This window comes from Phalacrocorax aristotelis, chromosome 23 (genome assembly GCF_949628215.1).
Source record: "Phalacrocorax aristotelis chromosome 23, bGulAri2.1, whole genome shotgun sequence".
NCBI lineage: Eukaryota > Metazoa > Chordata > Aves > Suliformes > Phalacrocoracidae > Phalacrocorax > Phalacrocorax aristotelis.
This window is the reverse complement of record NC_134298.1, coordinates 2,551,983-2,571,803: the sequence shown is the minus strand read 5'-3', so window position 1 is coordinate 2,571,803 and position 19,821 is coordinate 2,551,983. Positions and strand designations below refer to the sequence as shown.

General features: G+C 42.9%; 1 protein-coding gene across 6 annotated transcripts in view; it reads right to left on the bottom strand.

Moving 5' to 3' along the window:
- Nucleotides 1–19,821, bottom strand: part of GPATCH8 (G-patch domain containing 8) — a 56,923-nt gene that overhangs the window by 8,426 nt on the left and 28,676 nt on the right. For 3 of the 6 annotated variants that reach the window (XM_075117122.1, XM_075117125.1, XM_075117126.1), the window contains exons 4-7: nt 13,717–13,761; nt 11,568–11,635; nt 10,985–11,071; nt 6,948–7,091 (exon numbers count right to left, since the gene is read on the bottom strand). In XM_075117122.1, coding sequence (XP_074973223.1) covers nt 6,948–7,091; nt 10,985–11,071; nt 11,568–11,594 — 258 coding nt within the window. In that variant the 5' untranslated portion in view covers nt 11,595–11,635; nt 13,717–13,761. The remainder of the gene's footprint in view (nt 1–6,947; nt 7,092–10,984; nt 11,072–11,567; nt 11,636–13,716; nt 13,762–19,821) is intronic. The other 3 variants (XM_075117121.1, XM_075117124.1, XM_075117123.1) reach the window with 1 other exon arrangement.

Genomic DNA, 19,821 nt, shown 5'->3' with positions numbered 1-19,821 from the left:
TCAGGACTACCAAGAATTTATTACTCCCCAAATTGGGGGACAGTTGGCCTGTTTTTACAAAGCTGACTTTACAAAGGACTAAGAGATCTCAAGGCTGCGTTTCTTTTCGTCACATCAGAGGCCAGAAGGAAGAAGGGTCTTGCTGGGTAAGTACAGGACAGAAAAGCTCCACAACTGCACCACGCCATCTCTGTGGGAATGTAAATTATGGAACACGGCGTAGCTCAGCATCTTTGGCTGACCTAAGATAATGCACCTATCATCAGAAATGATTTCTCAACTTTGCAAGAAGCAAAGTTTCAAGAAACCCGGCCGGACTGCATTATCTCACACCAACGCAACCTGGGGCAGGGGAAGGAGGGACGACAGAAGACCAGACTGCGCATCAGTAACAACAAACCACTACAGGAGCAGACGCAGAAGGCCACATTTGCAGGCAGCTGATTAGCACTGAATTGTTAAACTAGCCAGAACTTTTCAAAATACCCTGTCAGAGTAACAGTTACTTGGCTCATTGTTTGAAGTGCATAACTGAATCCAGTCATTTATCCACACAGAGAACAGTGAATAACCAGTTAACTACAGCTGTGCCTACCTTCCTCCCCCGAACCTAACTGGGGTGAAGCAATTAAAAGCCTGAAGTACAATTTTACAGCAGTAAAAGGAGTATATCGAAGCAATGAAATGCTTTTCAGCATACTCCCAAGTCTCAGCCTTCCTAGAAAGCTATCTGAACTAAACTGATATTTAAGCTAGGCTTACACTAAAGAAATCTCCACCTAACCCTTAGGCAAGCGTTGATTATTCTAATCCCCCAAAATCTCTAAATTACTTTTCAGACTGCACCAGATGTGTGGGTGTTCACAGCGGCCGGCTGGCCACGGGAGGCGAGTGGCACAGCTGCCCCTTGCCCCCCAACACAGCAAAGAAATTGAAACAAGAATCTATCGTAACCACCCAGTCATTCTCAGGGAGCCGCTCCCTGAGGAACCAACTAAAGAAACTAAGGAAAAGTTCTTTTTCCAACTAGGGAAAAGGAGCCCTGGGAACCCATCTTCTTGGGGTGAAACCAGCCTTTTTAAGTCTTCCCTCAGTGCTCAGCAAGACTAATTTTTTTCAACAGGATCAGAGCCACCAACCTGTATTAAATCAAGTAGCTTCATGCTACTATAGGATTTAAAAATTGGGAAGCATTTTTTCTTCATGGGCAGTGTGTTTTCTGAGGAAGCAGAAGGTTTATCAAAGCAGCAACACATTTACAAACTGTAGGGTGATAGTGACCATGAAGCCAAGAAATACTATTCCGCTGATTTATTACTTCAGCTATAAAAAGGGCCACATCAGTAAGCCCAGCGGACCAGCAAATAAGGACACAAATCACTAGTACTTAAATAAAGTTCATGCAAATTTGTGCACACCAGAAGCAGTACTTCACTACCTCAAGCCTTCCTTCAGCTCGGTATTGTGTTTTATTATTAGCTGCCGCCCACCTCGGCTTTGTAACAAAGAATAGTATTTTAAGCCTTCAGCCTTGTTTCTAACAAAATTACTAAGTCGTCTCTAAATTTCAATGGAAGTGCAAATCGAGCTCTTGTGGAACAGGTTTTCTATAAAATCTGCAGCTGCCTCAGTACTCCAGCACAAAGAGGCTACAGTGATGTGTTATCTCCTGATCACTGCATAGCTCAGGAGGGGCCAAATTGGCATACAATGCCACTACCTTACAATTTTCTTCAAATAGGCTTAAATAAGCAGCACTCTGGCATCATTTAAAACCTCTAGAGATAGCCCATCACAGGCACAGGAAGGTGGTTAAATAGAAGGGGAATGATCGAGATTAAGAAACTGTTGTTAACAGAAGAAAATTTAGCGCATGCTGTGGCAATCGTGAATGAGATTTTGCTGGGGAGACGGTATCGAGGTAAGACCTCCCCGGTACCGACCGGCATGCTTTTCAGGTCCTCAACCTGAAAAAGTAACCAGTGGTAAATGGATTTTCTCAATTTAAGCTGAACTGAGGCCATTCGAGAGGCATTCTTTGCTTAAAATTGCAGAGCAGAAAGAGATCATGTTATTCTCAGACTAAAAGCAGCACTCTGCTACACTGCTCTACTAGACGTGAAGATCCGAGACTTTCATGACAAACTTTGTATTCAGGAGAGGCACAGACTGGATCCACATACAGTGAGATTTCTGCACTGGCTCGAGACAGGAGGCAGCTCATGTGACAGCACAATCCCATTAGAGCCTGCTCCTCCCCTGCTATTGTTCTCAAGTCTCTCTGCCAATTCCTATTAAATAAAATAATAATGTACTTTTCATTACACGCCAGCAGACTTCTGGCTTTCTGAACTTTTGACATATGCTCGATTCTTTGCCACAAAAGCTTCTGGGAGTGAACTGTACCATTAGCTAAATATGAGCTCAAAGGACGGCAACCTTTATAGTTTTATGTAAGTGGGAACACAAGCTCTGCTCATTTTTGGTAAACAACATTCTTTGCACGCTCATAAATGAAGTGAAAAGAGCAGAGGGGAAATGGCATGCAATTGCAGTTTTATTTCATCTTAATTTCTTCCCTGACGCCTCATTTTCAACTTAGGAAAACAGACCGTGCGTTAATGCAATGCTGATAACCCAAGGACACAAGTCTGCCTGCCCTGCAGCAGGCTAGCACCGCTTGTAACCAACGTCCAGGCCTTGCATGCTGAAGACTTACTTTCTTGAACACTCTCCACATATGAGTGCTCTTCTCCAAACACGTTTGCCATCAGCAAACAACCAGCTGAACAGCTAAAACTGGGTTAGGAAAAATACTGTGGGTTTTTTGAGGGTAAAGCATTTCTAGAGTAGAAAAGCCAAGTAACACCGAGCATCTTGAAGATTCTCTCCTCGGTATTCTACATTCAGGTTGTGCTTGAAAATACAAGTTTTTGGGAAGCACAAGTCCAGTTCTCCCCAAACCAAAAAGTTCAGGGTTTGGATTCAGAGTACTCATCAGCCACAGCAGTGACTGTGGGGTTTTTGTTGTGCTTCAAACAGATCCCTCCCCCATGGCATTAGAAGCAAAGATCCAGATAATTAGGGCATGAAGAGAACCGCAGATCTATAGCTTCAGACCTTAGTTCCACCCTCTCTCCCAAAGAACTTCTTTATGGAAATGCATTCCTTTTGTCCCTTCATAAAGAGAATCTATGCAGAATTCATCATCTACACCTCCAAAATGCCACACATTTAGAAATAAATAAAATGAAAGCTACATAAAGGACTGCATTTCAATACTGCTTAGCGTTCTCACAGTTAACCTGGCAAAAGTTCACACAGGAACATGTTTGTTTTTCACACTGAATTCAGAAGGTGAATGGTTTTGTTCTGTTGGGTCAGTGACTCAGTGAACAGCTCAACCCTTCGTCAGGCATGCCAGCAGGAAAGAGGTGACCTTATATGAGGTTCCATAAATTCTCAGGTGAAGTAAAAAAAGCCCAGACCAACAGTAAAAGCTGACTGCAAACACTACATCACTTACACGTAAGGTAATTCCAACCGTGACAATTTTTGCAAGCTGCTCTAAGCGATGAGCGATACAGATTAGGCTTATTTGATAGGAATATACAAACTGGGTACAACCGCAGATAAGGTGACCCACATTTATCTTCATCCAAATCTAACATGAAGTGTTCTGTCTTGATGTCAAAACCCAAAACTGAATTAAGAGCTCACTCTATGTAATGCCCTAAGGATACACTCCCACTAAGTCCAGAGTATTCTAGGACTGTGGGAGCTCTCAAGCATCTCGACACCATGTATCTGCAGGAAAGCAGCACAAAAATACACTGGGTCCACCTTCGCTAGCCAAGTTCCTCGCTAGCTGCGGGACAAGTTTTCTTTTTACATTTGCCTTCTTTGCATTTGTCTGTTAATTACTATTACTCTGTTGACAGTCAGAACTGTGCAACATCGGAGGCAGGGGTCCTTCATAAGCTACCAGTCCTTCTAATTACCCGGAAAAGAAAAAACTAAAACACAAACAAACAAAAAAAACCACCAACCACAAAACAAAAAAAACCACAAAACCAAACATTAAAGATATCAGTAGCTTTCCAGGGTACAAGAAGTTCGGACATCTATGGTTACAGCCTTTTTCAGTAGCTCGTTGAAGGATCTTTAAGGGAACTGAGTTTATTTTTCCTCTTGCAGTACCATCTGTATGAACTCAAATTGCTTTTAGTCCTCTGGCCTCCCACTGAGAGGGACTGACCATTTGGTGAATAGACTGGGTTACTGTTCTTTAAAACATCTGTACTTCTCGTTTCAAGTATCAACCTAATTTAAATTAAAAAATAAAAAAAATCTAGAGAACAACATTGCACACCTCCAAAAGATGTTTAAAAACCAATGACTTAAACAGGCCAATGGCTTGTGATAATAAATTGAAGATTATTTTCCTGGTATAGGTAATCTAGAAATACTGCCTTTTGGATAGAAGCTTGGTGCTGAGATCGATTCAGACATATCCAAATGCTATACGAAACCAGTATAGTCAGGAAATAATAATAATAAAACCTCCCCTTTAATTGTTTGGTGTTGGAAAGTTGGTGGGTCCAAAATATATCCGGTAGGGATCAATACACTTACCTATCATCCCTGCTTCGCAATAATCCTGAGTTCCTTCCTGGAATACAAGACAGTGTCTTTTATAACTCGGGAGGGGAAAGGGATCTGAGGATGGAACATCTATTCGCAGGGACAGCCTAATGCTCACTGAGCCACCGAGGGAATAAGCAAACACTTCAATGTCGTGGGTATGTGTAACTAAAAACACTTAAAAGCAAAAATGATCCTGTGGAAATCTGCTCAACAAGCTAAGAAAAAGGCAAAAACGAAGCAGTGCTGCCTCAAGAATTACTGCTGAGAAGACAAAACACTGCAGATAATATATACACCAAGCCAGTCTGCTGTAATTATCTAGGATACCGTAAGGTCTCATCTTTCCAAGAAAGCCTACCGATTAGCCTACTTTTAACTACTTAGTTACGGTTTTCCTCAAAAAAAATTATGTTAGCCTTTATGTAATCTTGCCTTCTTGTCCAAAGAGGCAAACTACAAAACATCAGTGTGCAACATATTATGAAAAGCACAGCACTTTTTTCCTTTAAACTACCTTAAAATTTAGAATAGACTGTTAGAAATGAGCCTGTCTTGAGTGGTAACGAACAACAGAGTGAGATAGCGTGACTTATGCAAATTTACCTTCATTATTTCTAGGTAGTTTCAAGTTCACTTACTGAACACGGACCCAACAGGGTGACACACATTTCTGCATGACATAAAGCTGGACAAGCAATTTTTTCCCCTATGCAAAGCACGATTGCTTCCTCGTTTAAATCCCTGTGTAACTAAAAATTAATGCTGAGAGACGTAGCGAGAATTTCAAGGCTCATTTTCTACAAAGCCTGCCTGAAGTTACTGCAATGGATGCAAATTATCCAAGAACATCAATTCATCTAAAAATTACCAGCAGTACCGAGCAACTCCCAAATTATTTCTACCGATGAGAAGATTACGCCACCCTGTGTGTTCCCAAGATATTTTTCCTTCTGGTCACTCTTCCTGCACCCCATCTGACAACTCCTTTATACCAGTGAGGGGTGGTTGCTTTCCAAGCTTTGTTTCTTCTTCCACAGTATCTCTAGATGCTAAAGAAACTCTCAGCCTTGCCAACCTCATGTCAGTCCCCTTATTAATCACCTAAGGGTTTTAAACAGGAGTTGACATAACCACACTGCATCACCACGCTGTAAGAATGTGACACAAACAGGTCCTTCCACCTCCTAAACAGATGCATATAACTGCACTCAAGTTTCAGCCAAGTTGATGGAAAACTTCAGATGAAGTACGCTGCTATCAGGTATCACAACTGTGTCGCCAGCTTGCTCAAAGCAGCCTGTTTTCCCAATGCAAAGTAAATGGATTAATTTCTGCTCTTAATTCTATTAAACCACAATTCACCACAGTTCTCAAACAGAAACTGCCCTGCCATGGGATTTCCTGTCAGACTCCCTTAGTGAATTTACTTTGAACTATCACATCCTATACCTAATACACACACACAAAAAATCGTACTCTGTAATGCCAATTCTTGTTTCTAAGCTGTTGCTCCACTGCTATTTTGCAAGGTCTAGACTCTACAGCACATCCTCCAGACGCTATCAGCATTTTAACAGTTGTATTGTTAGAATTTATGAGTAGGAATATCAAAAAACCTCCTTTGAGCGATTTCATCTCTAGATGAGTACAACACTGCTATCTGCTGTACATTTACATCTCATTTAGCAACTTCAAGTGGTCAAATAGATCAGGCTAACACATGGACTTTTATTATTTACTGTGCAGGATGAAGTGTCATGTAGATACTACCGTACATCCCTGCCTTGGGAGCAGAGCCAGTTCTGCACAGATTCTGAATCCACCTTCTCCTGATGGTTACAGAATTTGGAAAATGCTCCCTTTTTACAGTTCCTTTGACACAGCCCATTATTTCCTAGTCTGTTTTCAGTAACTTGACAAAGCACAGACTGAAGTATTAAAATGCACACGTGTGGCATAATATCAGTCTCCACAGTTGTACTACATTAAAAGCTGATGCAAACTAGGAGCCATCCATACCCATTGTTCTCTTCCCAGTTTAGCAGCAGCCCTTTCCTGCCCGTGGGTCATTCAGAACTGGGCTCCTTGATGCCAACAGTGAGTTGTGTTTTTTGTTTGTTGTTTTGAGGTTTTTTTTTAATGTACGGTGGGCATAAGAATCTTAACCAGTGACATAAAACACCTATCCCTGGGGCTATCAGGAAAATAGATACACTGGGGAAATTCAGAGTGTTAACCACAAAACAAGACCGCTGCAATGAATATAAAATTGATGAACTGTGCTATCAACACTTGTTTACCTGCTTGTGAGCATGATCGTAAGAGTTTATGTGGTTGTCAAACTCTTGATGCTTTTGATACTGCTTGTCACAGAGTTCACAGTAGAAGTTTGCTCTGAGGTCTTCCAAAGCCTTGGCAATCGCCTTTTCTTTATCAACATAATCCTGCAAAATTAACAAAAAAAATGCTTCTGTTAAACTTCCTGTAACACAAACTGGAAGATGATGAACTAGTCCTTTAAGGAAAAATAGCCCTTAAGAAAAGCTTAGTGTACACCGATGATTATATTTAAGCTGACCAGTCTTTGCAAATTAGAAGGAATGAAGGATAACTTTGCAGTACTACCAACCAGCCTTGACCCAGTTTTCTAACAGAGAACATAATCTTGTCATTAGCACAGGTATCAGTAAAAGGAGACTGCTTTAAAATAAATAAATAAAAATTAATAAAAATCGATCTCATGCTGATGGCAGGGAGGCAGTTGCGGCTGCAAGAGGAGATCCTGCTGGGTTGTCTGAGATAAAGAGAGGTTCAAAGACTCAAGCTCACACATAAACAAACTGGCAGCTGCCGGCTCGCGGAAGATGCGCAAAATACGCATTGAACCAAGAAAGATCTCTGCTTTTGGAACAGAATCTTAGAACTTTAAATGCTGATGCTTCCTCCATTTTGAGTGCTAACAGATGTCTGCTTGATCTCAGTTTGTCTGCAATTCAGCAGGGAGGCACACAGATCCGTGGCTGGGAAAGCACAGCTCAGAAACCGTTGAGTCTATTTCACTTCAGTGTAATTTTTCAGTGAAATCTTCCCAGGAACAATGCTGTCCATTAAGCTGAGCTCAAATACAGTGATTACACTGGGAGTGGGTACAGGTAGTGGCCATTGAATAAGGGAGGGAGAGAGAACGCTTTAGAGGTTGCAGTCAGTTGGTTTTTTTTCTTAGAGAATTCAGCATTTGTATAGATGCAAAACCAAACCTCCAGACAAAGGCGAGGTGTCTAAATTAGCAACAGTCACGTCCTCCTCTCTTTTGCTATAAAGAAAATAGCAATTTTTGGACTGGCAGCAGCAAAAAGCTCCGGGACTCTGTGGAAATCCCAGTCCCTCAGGTGGCTGTAACGGCTTGAAGTCCCAGGGCCTGGAAGTGAGCCTGTGCTGCTCCGTGAGCCCTGTCCCCAGGGCACAGCCACAGCCGACGCAGACCTGGGGGGGCTCGGCAGCCGGTGGGGGCTCTGAAACACACCTCACGCTGAGACACGCACTAACCTCAGGGCTAAGCAACTTCCTCCTCTAGCCAGGTCGTTTCAATTACGATCCCACCAGCAAAATTAATAAAACATCGCCACTCTTTAAAAGCAAGCTGGGGAAGGTTTACTGTAACAAGATGGAAGCACTTATGCTGATGCATACTAAAAAAAAAAGCTACAAATGCAGCATTAAAAGTACACTGTACTAACACCAGCCTACCCCAAAGAGCTATTTACCATATGCATTTCAACTGGAATAAAGATAAATTCTATATGAAAAAACAGCCTAACATTTGAGAAAAAAAGCACTCAGAGCTTAAGAGTTTCTGTCTTCAGTACAAACTCCTTATGGGAAATTTCCTTGCATTAGCAAGAGGACCTAGCAAATGTTTTAAAAAAAGATATACTATGAAAGCTTTTTTTCTTTTTATTTAAGCTCTTGTTCAAGGCAATATGGTTTCTCCCACTTACCACATCAAAATTACATTAAAATAATATTGCTGAGCATGTTTTCTAAAATGCAAAATTAATGTAAAAAATTTCAGCACCCGGGTGGGGTGGTGGGAGGGAAATCTGCTAAAAGGTGTTTTTCAATTTAAAGCACTGTTCACCTTCTAAATAAAAAAAAAAAAATCTATTTCAAGTTCCTCCTTCCATCTATTACTGGAGGCCCTTGTTAAGAAGAAAAAAATTTTAAAAAAAATAATCAACAAAACTATCTAGAGGTTTGAGCCCAAAGCAGGTCCCCAGGAAGACAAGAAAGGAAAACAGAGCAGCGTGAGATCCACAGAACAATGACATTTAAGGTTCCCCTGAAACCCTGAACAAGCTTCCTGCGCCATGGGTAGTTTTTTCTTTTTTTTTTCCAGAACGCATCCTGTGGCTAAACAATGAACACACAGCCATTTCGGTGATCAGAATCTCTACAAAAGAAGGGAATTAAAGAACATTTCTTGCTTGCTTCTTGGTTGCAGAGTTATCTGAAATCCCTTTGAGACTCACTGAATGGCTAATCAGGATGCGGCCACAGTTGGCAATTACATAATGGACTCCTGCGGAGCAATGAAAAAAATTCCGCTTGCAGAGATTTTCACAGATTGATATAGAAATGCAAGAGCCTAACGATAAAGCATGCTCATAAACACACATCCCAGTTGGGAGAGACTGCTACTGCTCCACAGAGTTCCTGGAAAAAGAAAATCTGTGCTGAGAAATGGCAGGAAGACAAAGCAGTCAGAGCAACGCATGTTCGACCGCATTTGAAAAAGACAATTGCAAAGCCCAAGATCTTTACTATAAATTGCACCGCAGACCTGAGACAAAACATCATCACGTGCAATTCACACAAGAGCTGCTATCCACCACTCCGAAACGAAGAAATACGTTGTACTCGACAGCTGCTGTCTGAGGATGCCCAGCATCGCAGCTGGGGCTTTGCTGCAGAGAGGGAGCCGGGCTTTCGGCCACACGCTGCCCGAGACCAGCCAACCTCACGGCCCAAGCCTCCCTTTGCAGCGTGCGAGCAGCATGCCGCCCAGCAGGGGATTAAAAACAACAAAAAGGAGAAACATCTTCAAGGAGAGCGTGCACCTGGACGCAGACCGGCTGCATAAGCCCGTTTCAGAGCACATTTGTACTCTGTGTGTGCGCCAGAAGAGATCATTATTAGTTTGGAGCTGGACGCAGTTAATTAGCTTTAAAAGTAATTACAGTGGCTTTTATTTTTAAATGAACAAATATACCAGCAATTCACTTGCCAAGCAAGTCAGGGTCTCAACTTAAAGGAAAAAGAATCTGGAAAGGAGGCTATACATTTTGTAGCTGAATAACCTGCCTGCAGTATTAACTATTGAACTGGTGAAACGGAATTTCAGATTTGCCATCATTATGTTTAATTTTAATGGAATTGAAACTACTTTTCCATTATTCCTCAAAGAATTAAAATTTATGCAAAACTGGCACTTCATTCTAATGTCCAGGGCTCTTCAACCCTGGCACTTCTCAAATCTCAGGACAATTAAACAAGCAGGCTTTCCTAAGACTTGATGTACTTGACAGGCTGGTAAGAGGAGTGGATTAAAGGCCTAGCAAAGACCACGTCTCCACAGCAAGCTCAGTTACAGCTAATCTAAGTATGCTCCAACAGGTCATGCTCTATGCCAACATGATGGCCCATTTTTATCATCAAAAAGATAGTCTTCAGCTTACAAAAACCCCACAGGTTTAGTAAACCCTATGGTAATACAGACTTTTTCTTTTTTTTAATGCTGCCTGAGAAATTCTTCCAAAGAGATACAGCCCATTGATTTCTCAAAAGTGGAGCCATGTCGTACCTTTTCAAAGAAAGCAGGATTTATGCAACAATATCATAACTCACTACCTCCTGCTTGCTCAGTAATAACAGGTCTGCTCCACTTCCAGCTGATAACTGCCCATCTAACGTCTGCATCTGCGGATTCTGCACCGATAACGTGGCAGGTTCACTAGAAAAATTTGGCAGCCCTGCGTCTAGGGAAGGAAATGGTCTGCTTACCCTAAGACTGCTCTTTCCAGAACAGGAGCAAAGCACACAGAGAAAGCCCTGCTGCTATCCTGTAGCTCTTAAGCAGCTAAACAAACATCAAGGTTAATTCCAGGAAGTGAATAACTGGTTCGTTAATATATAAATAATCTCAACAATGACAAAAACCAAGAATACTTAAGTCCTACCACCGTTACCGCAGCCTAAGGAGAAGAGCTCTGTCCTGTCAGAGCAAATCCTCTCCCAGTCAGCCCACAGGAACTTTGATGTTAACGCCCCTGTTCAGTACCTTGTATTTCTGCCTCAGCTCCTCGGTGTCTTCTTTCTCCACCTCCAGTACACGCCTCCGCTCAGTGGCATCTTCGGCATAGTCGAGCTTTTTTTTTTTTTTTTTAACAAAAAAAAAAAGAGATGCAATTTGCCCCGTAAATACTTCACGCTACTGAGACTGCCAGAATGTGTCATTTGAAAGATATAAGATTTGAAACAGAATCTTTGCATATTGTACTTCACTTCCCCTCTTTTGTCATCCCACGGTGTAACACACACACACAAAATGGCTCATTGATCCTTCCAAGACGGAGGGTCCTGGCAGGGCCGTCCACTGCCAGCAGCAGCCTCAGTTTTGCAGGACTGAAATCAAAAAGCCCAGGGATTTGCAATAGCATCCAGACCTCACAACTCAGGTACCCACAGGTAACCAGAGCACGCGTTTTGAGGACAAGTGTTTCCTTACTGTGTTGACTTAAAAGAAAGTTTCTTTACCTTTGATGCACAATTTCTCACTTTTAAATTTCTTCCCTATCAACTCCCCGAGAGCCACGCAAGGAGTGACAGGGTGCAGGGCAGGAGCCATGGCCAGGCGAGCTTACCTCCATTTCCATCCGCCCCATGCCCATGACATCGTACTTGACGACGATAGGGATGGGATCTGTCCTCCCTGTAAGAGGAACACACACAGAGGCGGTCAGCGGCCGGTCCGTCGCCACAGCTCGCTTTACACATTGGGTTTGGGTGGTTAGAGATCTTGCCTTGGAGTGCAGAGACCAGAAAGCTACAGTGAACCAAACACAAGCCATTCTCACAGCTTACAGCCAAAACTGCTTCTCAGCTCCAAACTGGCTACAGTGAAATGCACCCCGAGTACTGATAAATGGTATGTCCTGAACATTAACCGGTCACGTAAAACATACTCGTGGCTAATGTTCAACCGTGACAAGTCCTAGGGCAGGGCTGTTAACAGGACTTGAGAAATGAGCCTTCTGCTCAACGCTTCCACATCAGGCAATACATTCTCCTCATCTTCCGATGCAAGTGAAAAAGCTATTAAATACGTTTTACTGCTCTAGCACGTTAATAATTGACCAGGGCTTTCCTGTAAAAGATGTGGAAGCCTCCCTCCCGCCAACTTTTGTCCCTTCCCAAGAGTAAGGAAAGCTGTCCGAGAAGTGTGGCACAGAAGCCAAACTTCTTTCATCTAAAAGGACCCCCCGGTCCAGGCCAGGTGGTCGAGCACCTGCTTCCCCAGCTCCTGCGGAGAGAGCTCTAGCACTCGCTGCGTCATCCGTAAGCTGTGAAAAGGACTAGTTGCGAAGAAAATTGACTTTGAACTAATCGAACTATGCTGGAGATTTTTTTTTAAAAAAACCATATCTTTAATCCACTCATAACCAGCCAAACAAAGCAAAATGGGGCAGACAAGCACTTTACTACCACAGCTTATTTTTTTTTTAATTATTATTATTTTTATTTTTACATCACAACTCGCGCTGTTCGTTGTGATGTAAGCCCACTGAAGAAGTACTTACCTTATCCGGTGCACACCTTGAGTAAAATTATTACTGTACTTGTTTTGGTGTAAACAACTGTTTTGTTATACACACATACACATATATTATACCTTTGGGCTAAAAGATCTACAGGTTTTAATCATGCCAAAAATATTGCATTGCCATCCACATGTGCAAGAGATTACAGTCTTTAAAACTGCCTCAGAACACCTGTACAGGCATCGGCTTCTCTCTTCTCCAGTATCAGCTTTCTCTAACAATTGCAAAAGTGACAGTCCACAGATCTCAGACTCCACAGAGTCCTCAAAGGGAACCTACTCTGCTCAGACTTGTGTCTTTGTAACTCAAAGTACAGAGGCATGTGTTTTTCCTTCAGAAACAAGTCCATTTAATTAATCGTTTTGTGCTTTTGTTTATACACCCATAAATTTGACAGGCATACATCCACTACATCCAAAACCAGTTATCATGGTGATCCAAAGTCATATTTTGAATTGAGCTTTCGTTTGGGTATTTTAGGTGTTCTCCGTTTGAAAATGTTTCTCTTACGCCCAATGGTATAATAAAGTAAGCAGTGACTGCAATTTTTAGCAAAAGGACCAAATTAAAGACAGGTTATAAAAATGACTTCCTAAGTGCAATATCACTTTCATAACGTCTCAGCCAGGGATTTACTGGTAAGTGGTGAATCCAAATGGAACGGCTGGCAGCAACTGCCAACAATTTATGTTCTTTTTTTTTTTAAGCTTTTTTTTTCCTTTTTGTTTTGGTTTGGTTTTTGGCTTTTGTTTGTTTCTCCAGCAATCGAGATCTTTCAATGCAGCCTCATTGCCCTGGTAAACCCCTGCATACAAACAATGCATCAGTACTTTTGCCTTCTAAGGCAGTCAAAGTTTTTGGGTTGGTTTTGGTTTTGTTTTTTTTTTTAAATCTATTTGGAAATTGCAGTAGCAAGTGCTAGTGCCCATCATGTTGGGGAAAAAAATCAAGTTTGGACAGTATTAGAAATTTATGTTTAAACTGATTTTGGCAGTTCTAACACAAACAGAAACATCCCTTCTTAGCAATACCCTTTAATGAACAAGGATCAGACAAGTGTGCATAAAGAAAGGAAAGGAAAGGAAAATGAAAGACCAAGCAGAAGGATGATGGCTACAACAGAGAAAGTAAGCCTAACATATTGGTGCACTGATGACAAAAGGAGTAATTCAGTCTGAAAATAAAAAATTACCACTGCTAAGTTTACCATCACCACAACAAGTCCAGGATCATAACGCTGTAAAAAAGAAACACCATTTGTTAGGCAGAAACCATTAGGGGCAGAAAATAGGCCGTTTGTAGTAGGCAGGTAGGATGGGTTTTAAAAAAAAAAAGTAGTAATAATAATATGAGGCTTCTTCCTCACCCCTCCACCCCATCACCATGCTTTGTCCTGTGGAATCAGGGAGCGGGTAGATTTTGAGCAGTTATGTGTTTTCAGAGCTGTGCTCGCAACCTGCAATTTTGGGGTGCTGGAAGAGGTTGAGCTCCTGGAGACGGCCCAATTTAAGAGAGGCCCTGAGGCACATTTAAACAGACAGTTTTAAATGGAAACAAATCAGGATCTTAAGGCAATTACAAATATTTTGAGTCAAAAGGAGCTCTGTTTTCAGGTAAGAGGAGAATATTCAATGCAAAAAGCGATGCCTTTGTTTTAAACTTTACCATTATTTCATTACAAATGAAATCCCAGGGCAGGCGGCCAGCACAGCCAGCCAGCGCAACATCTCGCCAACAAGTGCCAAGCCTGAGCACTTTGAGCACGTAACACGGCTACGGGCAGCAGTGCCCATCCCCACCGCCGAAACCGCGGCTCCGTCCAGGGCTGCAGGACATGCTGCCAGGCAAAGCCCGGGGCGGTGGGTCATCGGGCCGGGGGAGCCTCGCTCCATCTCCTCGGAAAGCCACTACGGCTAAGGGAAAGAACAGGCTCTGTGTTGCCAAAGGGCCACCTCTCACCCCGCTGACTGCCAAGTGGGCTGGGCGGAAGATGGAGAACAGCCAAAGGGGAAAATGGGACTTTTTAAGTTAAGCTAAGTTCTCCTTTAAAAGAACTTCCTCAAGAAAATTTATTCCAGAGCTACTGTGCATGACAACGGGATCTTTACCAGCATGTAAACATGGTTCTCGGCCATTGTGGGACTCCCAGGTTCAGGCTTCCCGCTGACCCTTTTCAAGCACGCCGACAGACTTTGAAGGGGAAAAAACTGAGTTTTCAGGAAAGGGCAAGAATTCCCACACTTCATGCCACTATGCAGGGTCGCAAGCACTGCCACACTAACAACTAACCCCCCATATAGTAAATCATGCAGAACACACAAAGCTGTGTCCGTGCCCCATCCCCCTACAGCCCAGAAAATATCTCTTCTTTCTGAACCAGGTCACAAACTCTTTCCTTTACAGACCGGTCACGTTACACAGGCTACAAACCCCAAAGCAGAGAGGATTATTGTATAACACACTTCCACGCAAGGGGAAAAACCCCTGTGGAGAGGACAAAGCATAAACCTCCAGTGGGATGGGAAAAACAAAGGGCTTACACAAGAGTTGCACCTCAGAAAATCCAATCTCAAAGTAAATTAAGTTTGTAATTATTTCCTTAGTTCAGAAATGAAACGAGATTTCAAAACGGACCATATGTACTTGTTTTGCTTTCTTTTCCCCAAAGAAATGGGGAAACCTTTCCCCCAGCTTGTGAAAAATTGCTCACCCCCAAATATGCCCCGACAGCTGCCGCCCCCCCGGAGCCCCGCGCCTGCTCAGATGGATCTGCCAGCGGCGGGGAGGAGGCAGACGCAGGCAGGCTGCAGGCAGCACGCTGCCAGGCAGGCTTCGCCAAATTCACTCCTTTTGAATTCCACAAAGTTATTGGATGTGAGCAAATACTTTGCCAGCAGTGCTATAAATTAACAAGTCTTGGGAAAAAGAGTTAATGCTAACGCTTCAGGGCTTTAGTATCAAAAAGCAAGTCGCGCTGTGCGCAGAGGATTATCGCTTCACGGCTGCCAGGTGCAGAGCGAGTGCTCCGTCTCCGGCCGCAGCGGGTAGATGCCGCTCTGCTCTTCGGAACAGGACGCTGCACCAGATGGACCTGCCATCTGAGCCCGTCTAGAAACGCTGGCGTTGTCAACACTAGTGCACATTTTGTCTTTTTTTTTTTTTTAAAAAAAAAAAAAACAGTCAAAACAGAAAACAGTTTTCATTGACAATCTGCAGATTCAGAACTCCTCCCTCCAGCAGTATCACGCACTGCAGTAGATAAACAGGCCTTTGGAAACGTCTCGTAATGACAGAGAAAGAACAGGACGCTCCCATTGAAAATGGGTTGTACCCCAAAATTACACGTTAACCTAATTCAATCAAATGTTTCAGTGTTATCAGTTATGCACACCATGTAAGCACCAGAGAGGTGACAGAACAGCCTTAATCCTGCTCACTGTGTCGACATCTTAATAGGAATGCCTCCCAGGTACAAGCTTTGTGGGATATAATCCTAGAGGACTGATTGATATCACACTCTTGAGAGAATTTCATGAACTAAGCGTCTCGGGAGGATGCAAACAACGGGATGTGATCTCACTGAGCGCAGAGGATTTTTACTTATTCTCTTACTGTGGTTTTGGTTGTAGTGTAAAGATAGAGACAACCTTCCAGGAGGCTTTAATTGCTCCTGGAAAGGGACTGCCACTGAGATCAGCAACACGGCTGTGTGAAGGCAGTGCTGGGGAGAGTCACGATCACACCACTGGACTTGCTCTGGTGGATAAGGGTCGGTTTGTTCAGTCACCTGCGGTACAAACCCCACTGCGGGCTGCGAAAGGTCAGTAGGCACCTGGAGTCAGGTATCAACGCCCACAGCAACGCATCACGGACACAGGACATGGACACCATTGCACTACGTTGTCTCTGTGCAGGTGAGGGAGAGAGGCAGGAGTCACTGTGGTCGGGGATGAGTTCCCTTTTCAAAGGTTAGGATTTTGCAAGCTCTCAAAGCTTTCCTGGGCCTATTGCATGTTTCGATAGCCCGACAGCTGTCACACTGAAAATTCAGACTCCTCGTTCAGTACATCAAAAGGGGAGAGATGAGGAAATCCAGTAATTTTTACTGGTGAACAAGCCTTGACATGCTCTGCAGTGCTCCTTACTGGCTAAAAATGAAGGTAAGCTATCAAGCTTGTTCTGATCACTGCAAGAAGCAAACAAACAAGGGCAACCTTTTCTCCTCGTCTCCTTTGGGAATTGGATTTGCAAGCTCATCCTGTTTACATCAGATTTCTGGAAGGGGTCACAAACAATCGAGAGCTTCAAACGACGTCTGAAACATCTATCATCCTCAGTGACAAGCATCAAGTCCCAATGAGGAGAAACTGCTTTCCAAGTACACAAAAACTGCACTGTGAGTGTAATCCTTACGGAGCAGGAGAGACATGACAAGTGAAAGACAAGCTGCGAACACTCCAGTCACGTGGAAAACTTCAAACAGGAGCTCAAAACTTCTTAGACACACAAGCCAAATGTGATACTTGCAGGAGCCCAAGCAGAGCTCCCTGAACTTCTGCAAGAGAAGGCATATAGTGGAGTCTGGGTCAAAAAAACATCCCTAACCCAAATGATGATCGTTACTGAAGAACAACATGGAAGATGTTAGAACAAGAACATAAATCTTGGTAGATCTAGAATAGAAATCAGAGGTAAGAGTCACTGTCTTCATCTCAGTAAGCAGAGAGGGCTAGAGCGCCCTGTCGGGTTTAAGGCTACGCTGCAAGGGTGGGGGCAGGTCGTGCACGGCCAGGACTACTCACGTCCCACACACATCGTTCACAGTTTAATAAAACTACTATAACATTATATGAACAAAGGGCAATAAAGCCTGATAGTAAGCCAAAAGAAGGCCATCTCTGTGACAATAAAAATGTCACTGAAAGAATAATGATTTCATTGACTACACACACTCAAGTAACCCATAAACTTATCACCCGTAATCAAAGGAAGGATCTTGCACATTCAAAAGCAAACAAGGGGCAACTGCTTCCCCCAAAGGAGACAGAGGCAGTAAGTAAACTTTCCTCCAGGTCTGCGGTCTTGTGGATTTCGACACAGTAATGAAGACTGGTGTGATGATGACAGCAGGCTTTCAAAGCCACTTTACCAATATTTTTCAAAGCTAACTTTACATGAAAATATTAGTCTTAAAACTATTGCAATGATTTATGATGCAAACACAAGCATGGAAACCCTAGTCTATGCCAGAATTCAGGTTCCCGTGAGGACATGTTAAGATACAAGAAGATAAGACTATGTTCACATCTATTTCTTGGATAAGACTGACAAATCATTCCGAACTTAATGAATAAAAGCACTGTTAAACATTTTTATCTCTCTCTCCTATATTTTTCTTGTATTTATTACACAGCTTCAAAACACAGATAGAAATATAACATTCCTCATTTCCTTGTGGTGTTTTTCTCAGATGCTCATTGTTCCACGTTCTCAAGGCCTGACAAACATCTCCTCTGTCTGCCTTCGTGAGCTCAGAGGACTTATTAACAAATGGAAAAATACATTAATATATTAGCTGTAAGCCATTTGGCAAACTGGTGGCCGAGCCACGATTCAAGACCTCCGGAATTCAAACTCTAAGCTTGTTTCTCTGAGCCGCAGCTGCCAAGCAGTCACATTTGTGACTGATCTCAGTTGCTCGAGTGGTAAGCGCTCCGCTTATTACTCCCCACGTCTGCTGAAACTGGCATCCAGAAAACACAGGGTGCATCACCCGCGGCCACCTGACAGAGTCTTGGAATAGTGACTCTTCCTGAGCTTGATCTCAGGCATCACCGAGGCTGCCAGAGAACAGATATTTCCTGCCTTAGCCACAGGATCCCTTCTTTACCTGCAGGCTCTCCTCCTCTCTGCATATCTTCTAGCATTTCTTTCAGACAGTTCTGTTCTCTCATTCTACTCGGCCTTCATACCAAGAGTGAAAACAAGAGCTTGTCTGAACAGATTTAGTGAAGAACATGCCAAATAACTGCATCATAGTATAACTGAAAGGGGGGCTGGGGGTGGTGATGACTATATTTATCACCACAGAATTTGCAAATCAAAGCAGAAATCCACCTGTGCCTTTTTTTTTAATTTAAAACCATACAATGAAAGTACAGGTAGATGGAGGAACTGCATCCTAGCATTTTCTAACAAATTTGATATACCTGACTGCTACTTTGTTAGATAATTTATATGTTCATGAAAGGATACAAATAAATTCAAAGTTCTGTTATGCACTCGTGTAACTGCTGCTGTGTGTCACCAGTACAATTTACACCATGAGTTTGCAGCACACCTTGATCAACAGGAACAGCACTGCCTTGACAACTTGTAAAGGGTTTATTGGTTTTAGCCTGAGTGGAAGAGAAGCAGCGTGCAAGAAGGGGTTCACAGCTCTACATGGCACTGCCAAGAGCTCCCACAACACTGAACACGGCTCTGACTGCAGGCAGCCGTCACGTTAGCATTGCTGCTCTCCAGGAAGAGTCAACCAGCCTTTCAGAACAGTCATGCTGAAAGGATGCCAAAACTTTGCTAGAAACATAAGTAAACGAAAAGGAAGCTATTACTGAATAGGAATCAGGGGACAGAAGGCATTTCTTCTGGACCAAAGGCTACAAGTAAAGCTACTGATATTCCAACGGACTGCCCCAAAAGGGACCCCCCTTTTCTTAATACAACCACCCACTGCTTCTATTTTCTGAAAAACTGAGATAACCCAAGCACTAGTACAGGACAGTGTCCCACAAAGCCTTGCCATCCCCCTTGAAACTTAACTTAGTTTCACACTGAGTAACATTTTCATCACAGCAATAACCAAGCAATGAAAGGCCTCAGTCCCCTAAAAACAGCCAGGGAGCAAACTTACATAGTGTCAAGGCTCAATTCCAGTTCTACATGAAAACTCCGTATTCTCTAAACTATCTGATTCAACAACATAATTACTTAAGAGTAACTCTGCCGTGACAAAAACACATTGTCTGTTGCCATAGCAAAATACTAGATTCTGATTCACCTCTCAGACATACCACAAAAGACCAGGATAATCCCAGTCTTGGGAATACTATGGGAACGTGAATTAAATCAACGCTTTTAAATGTACCAAGTTAATTACACACTGCACGCTGCATGTGAAGGGAGATAGCTGGTGGTATTGGGAAACTTAACCGCCGTCTGTACAGGTGTTGGAGCAATTTTTAAAGTGTCACCACTGCAGTCAAAGACATTTCCATAAGAGATGACTTAAAAAAGG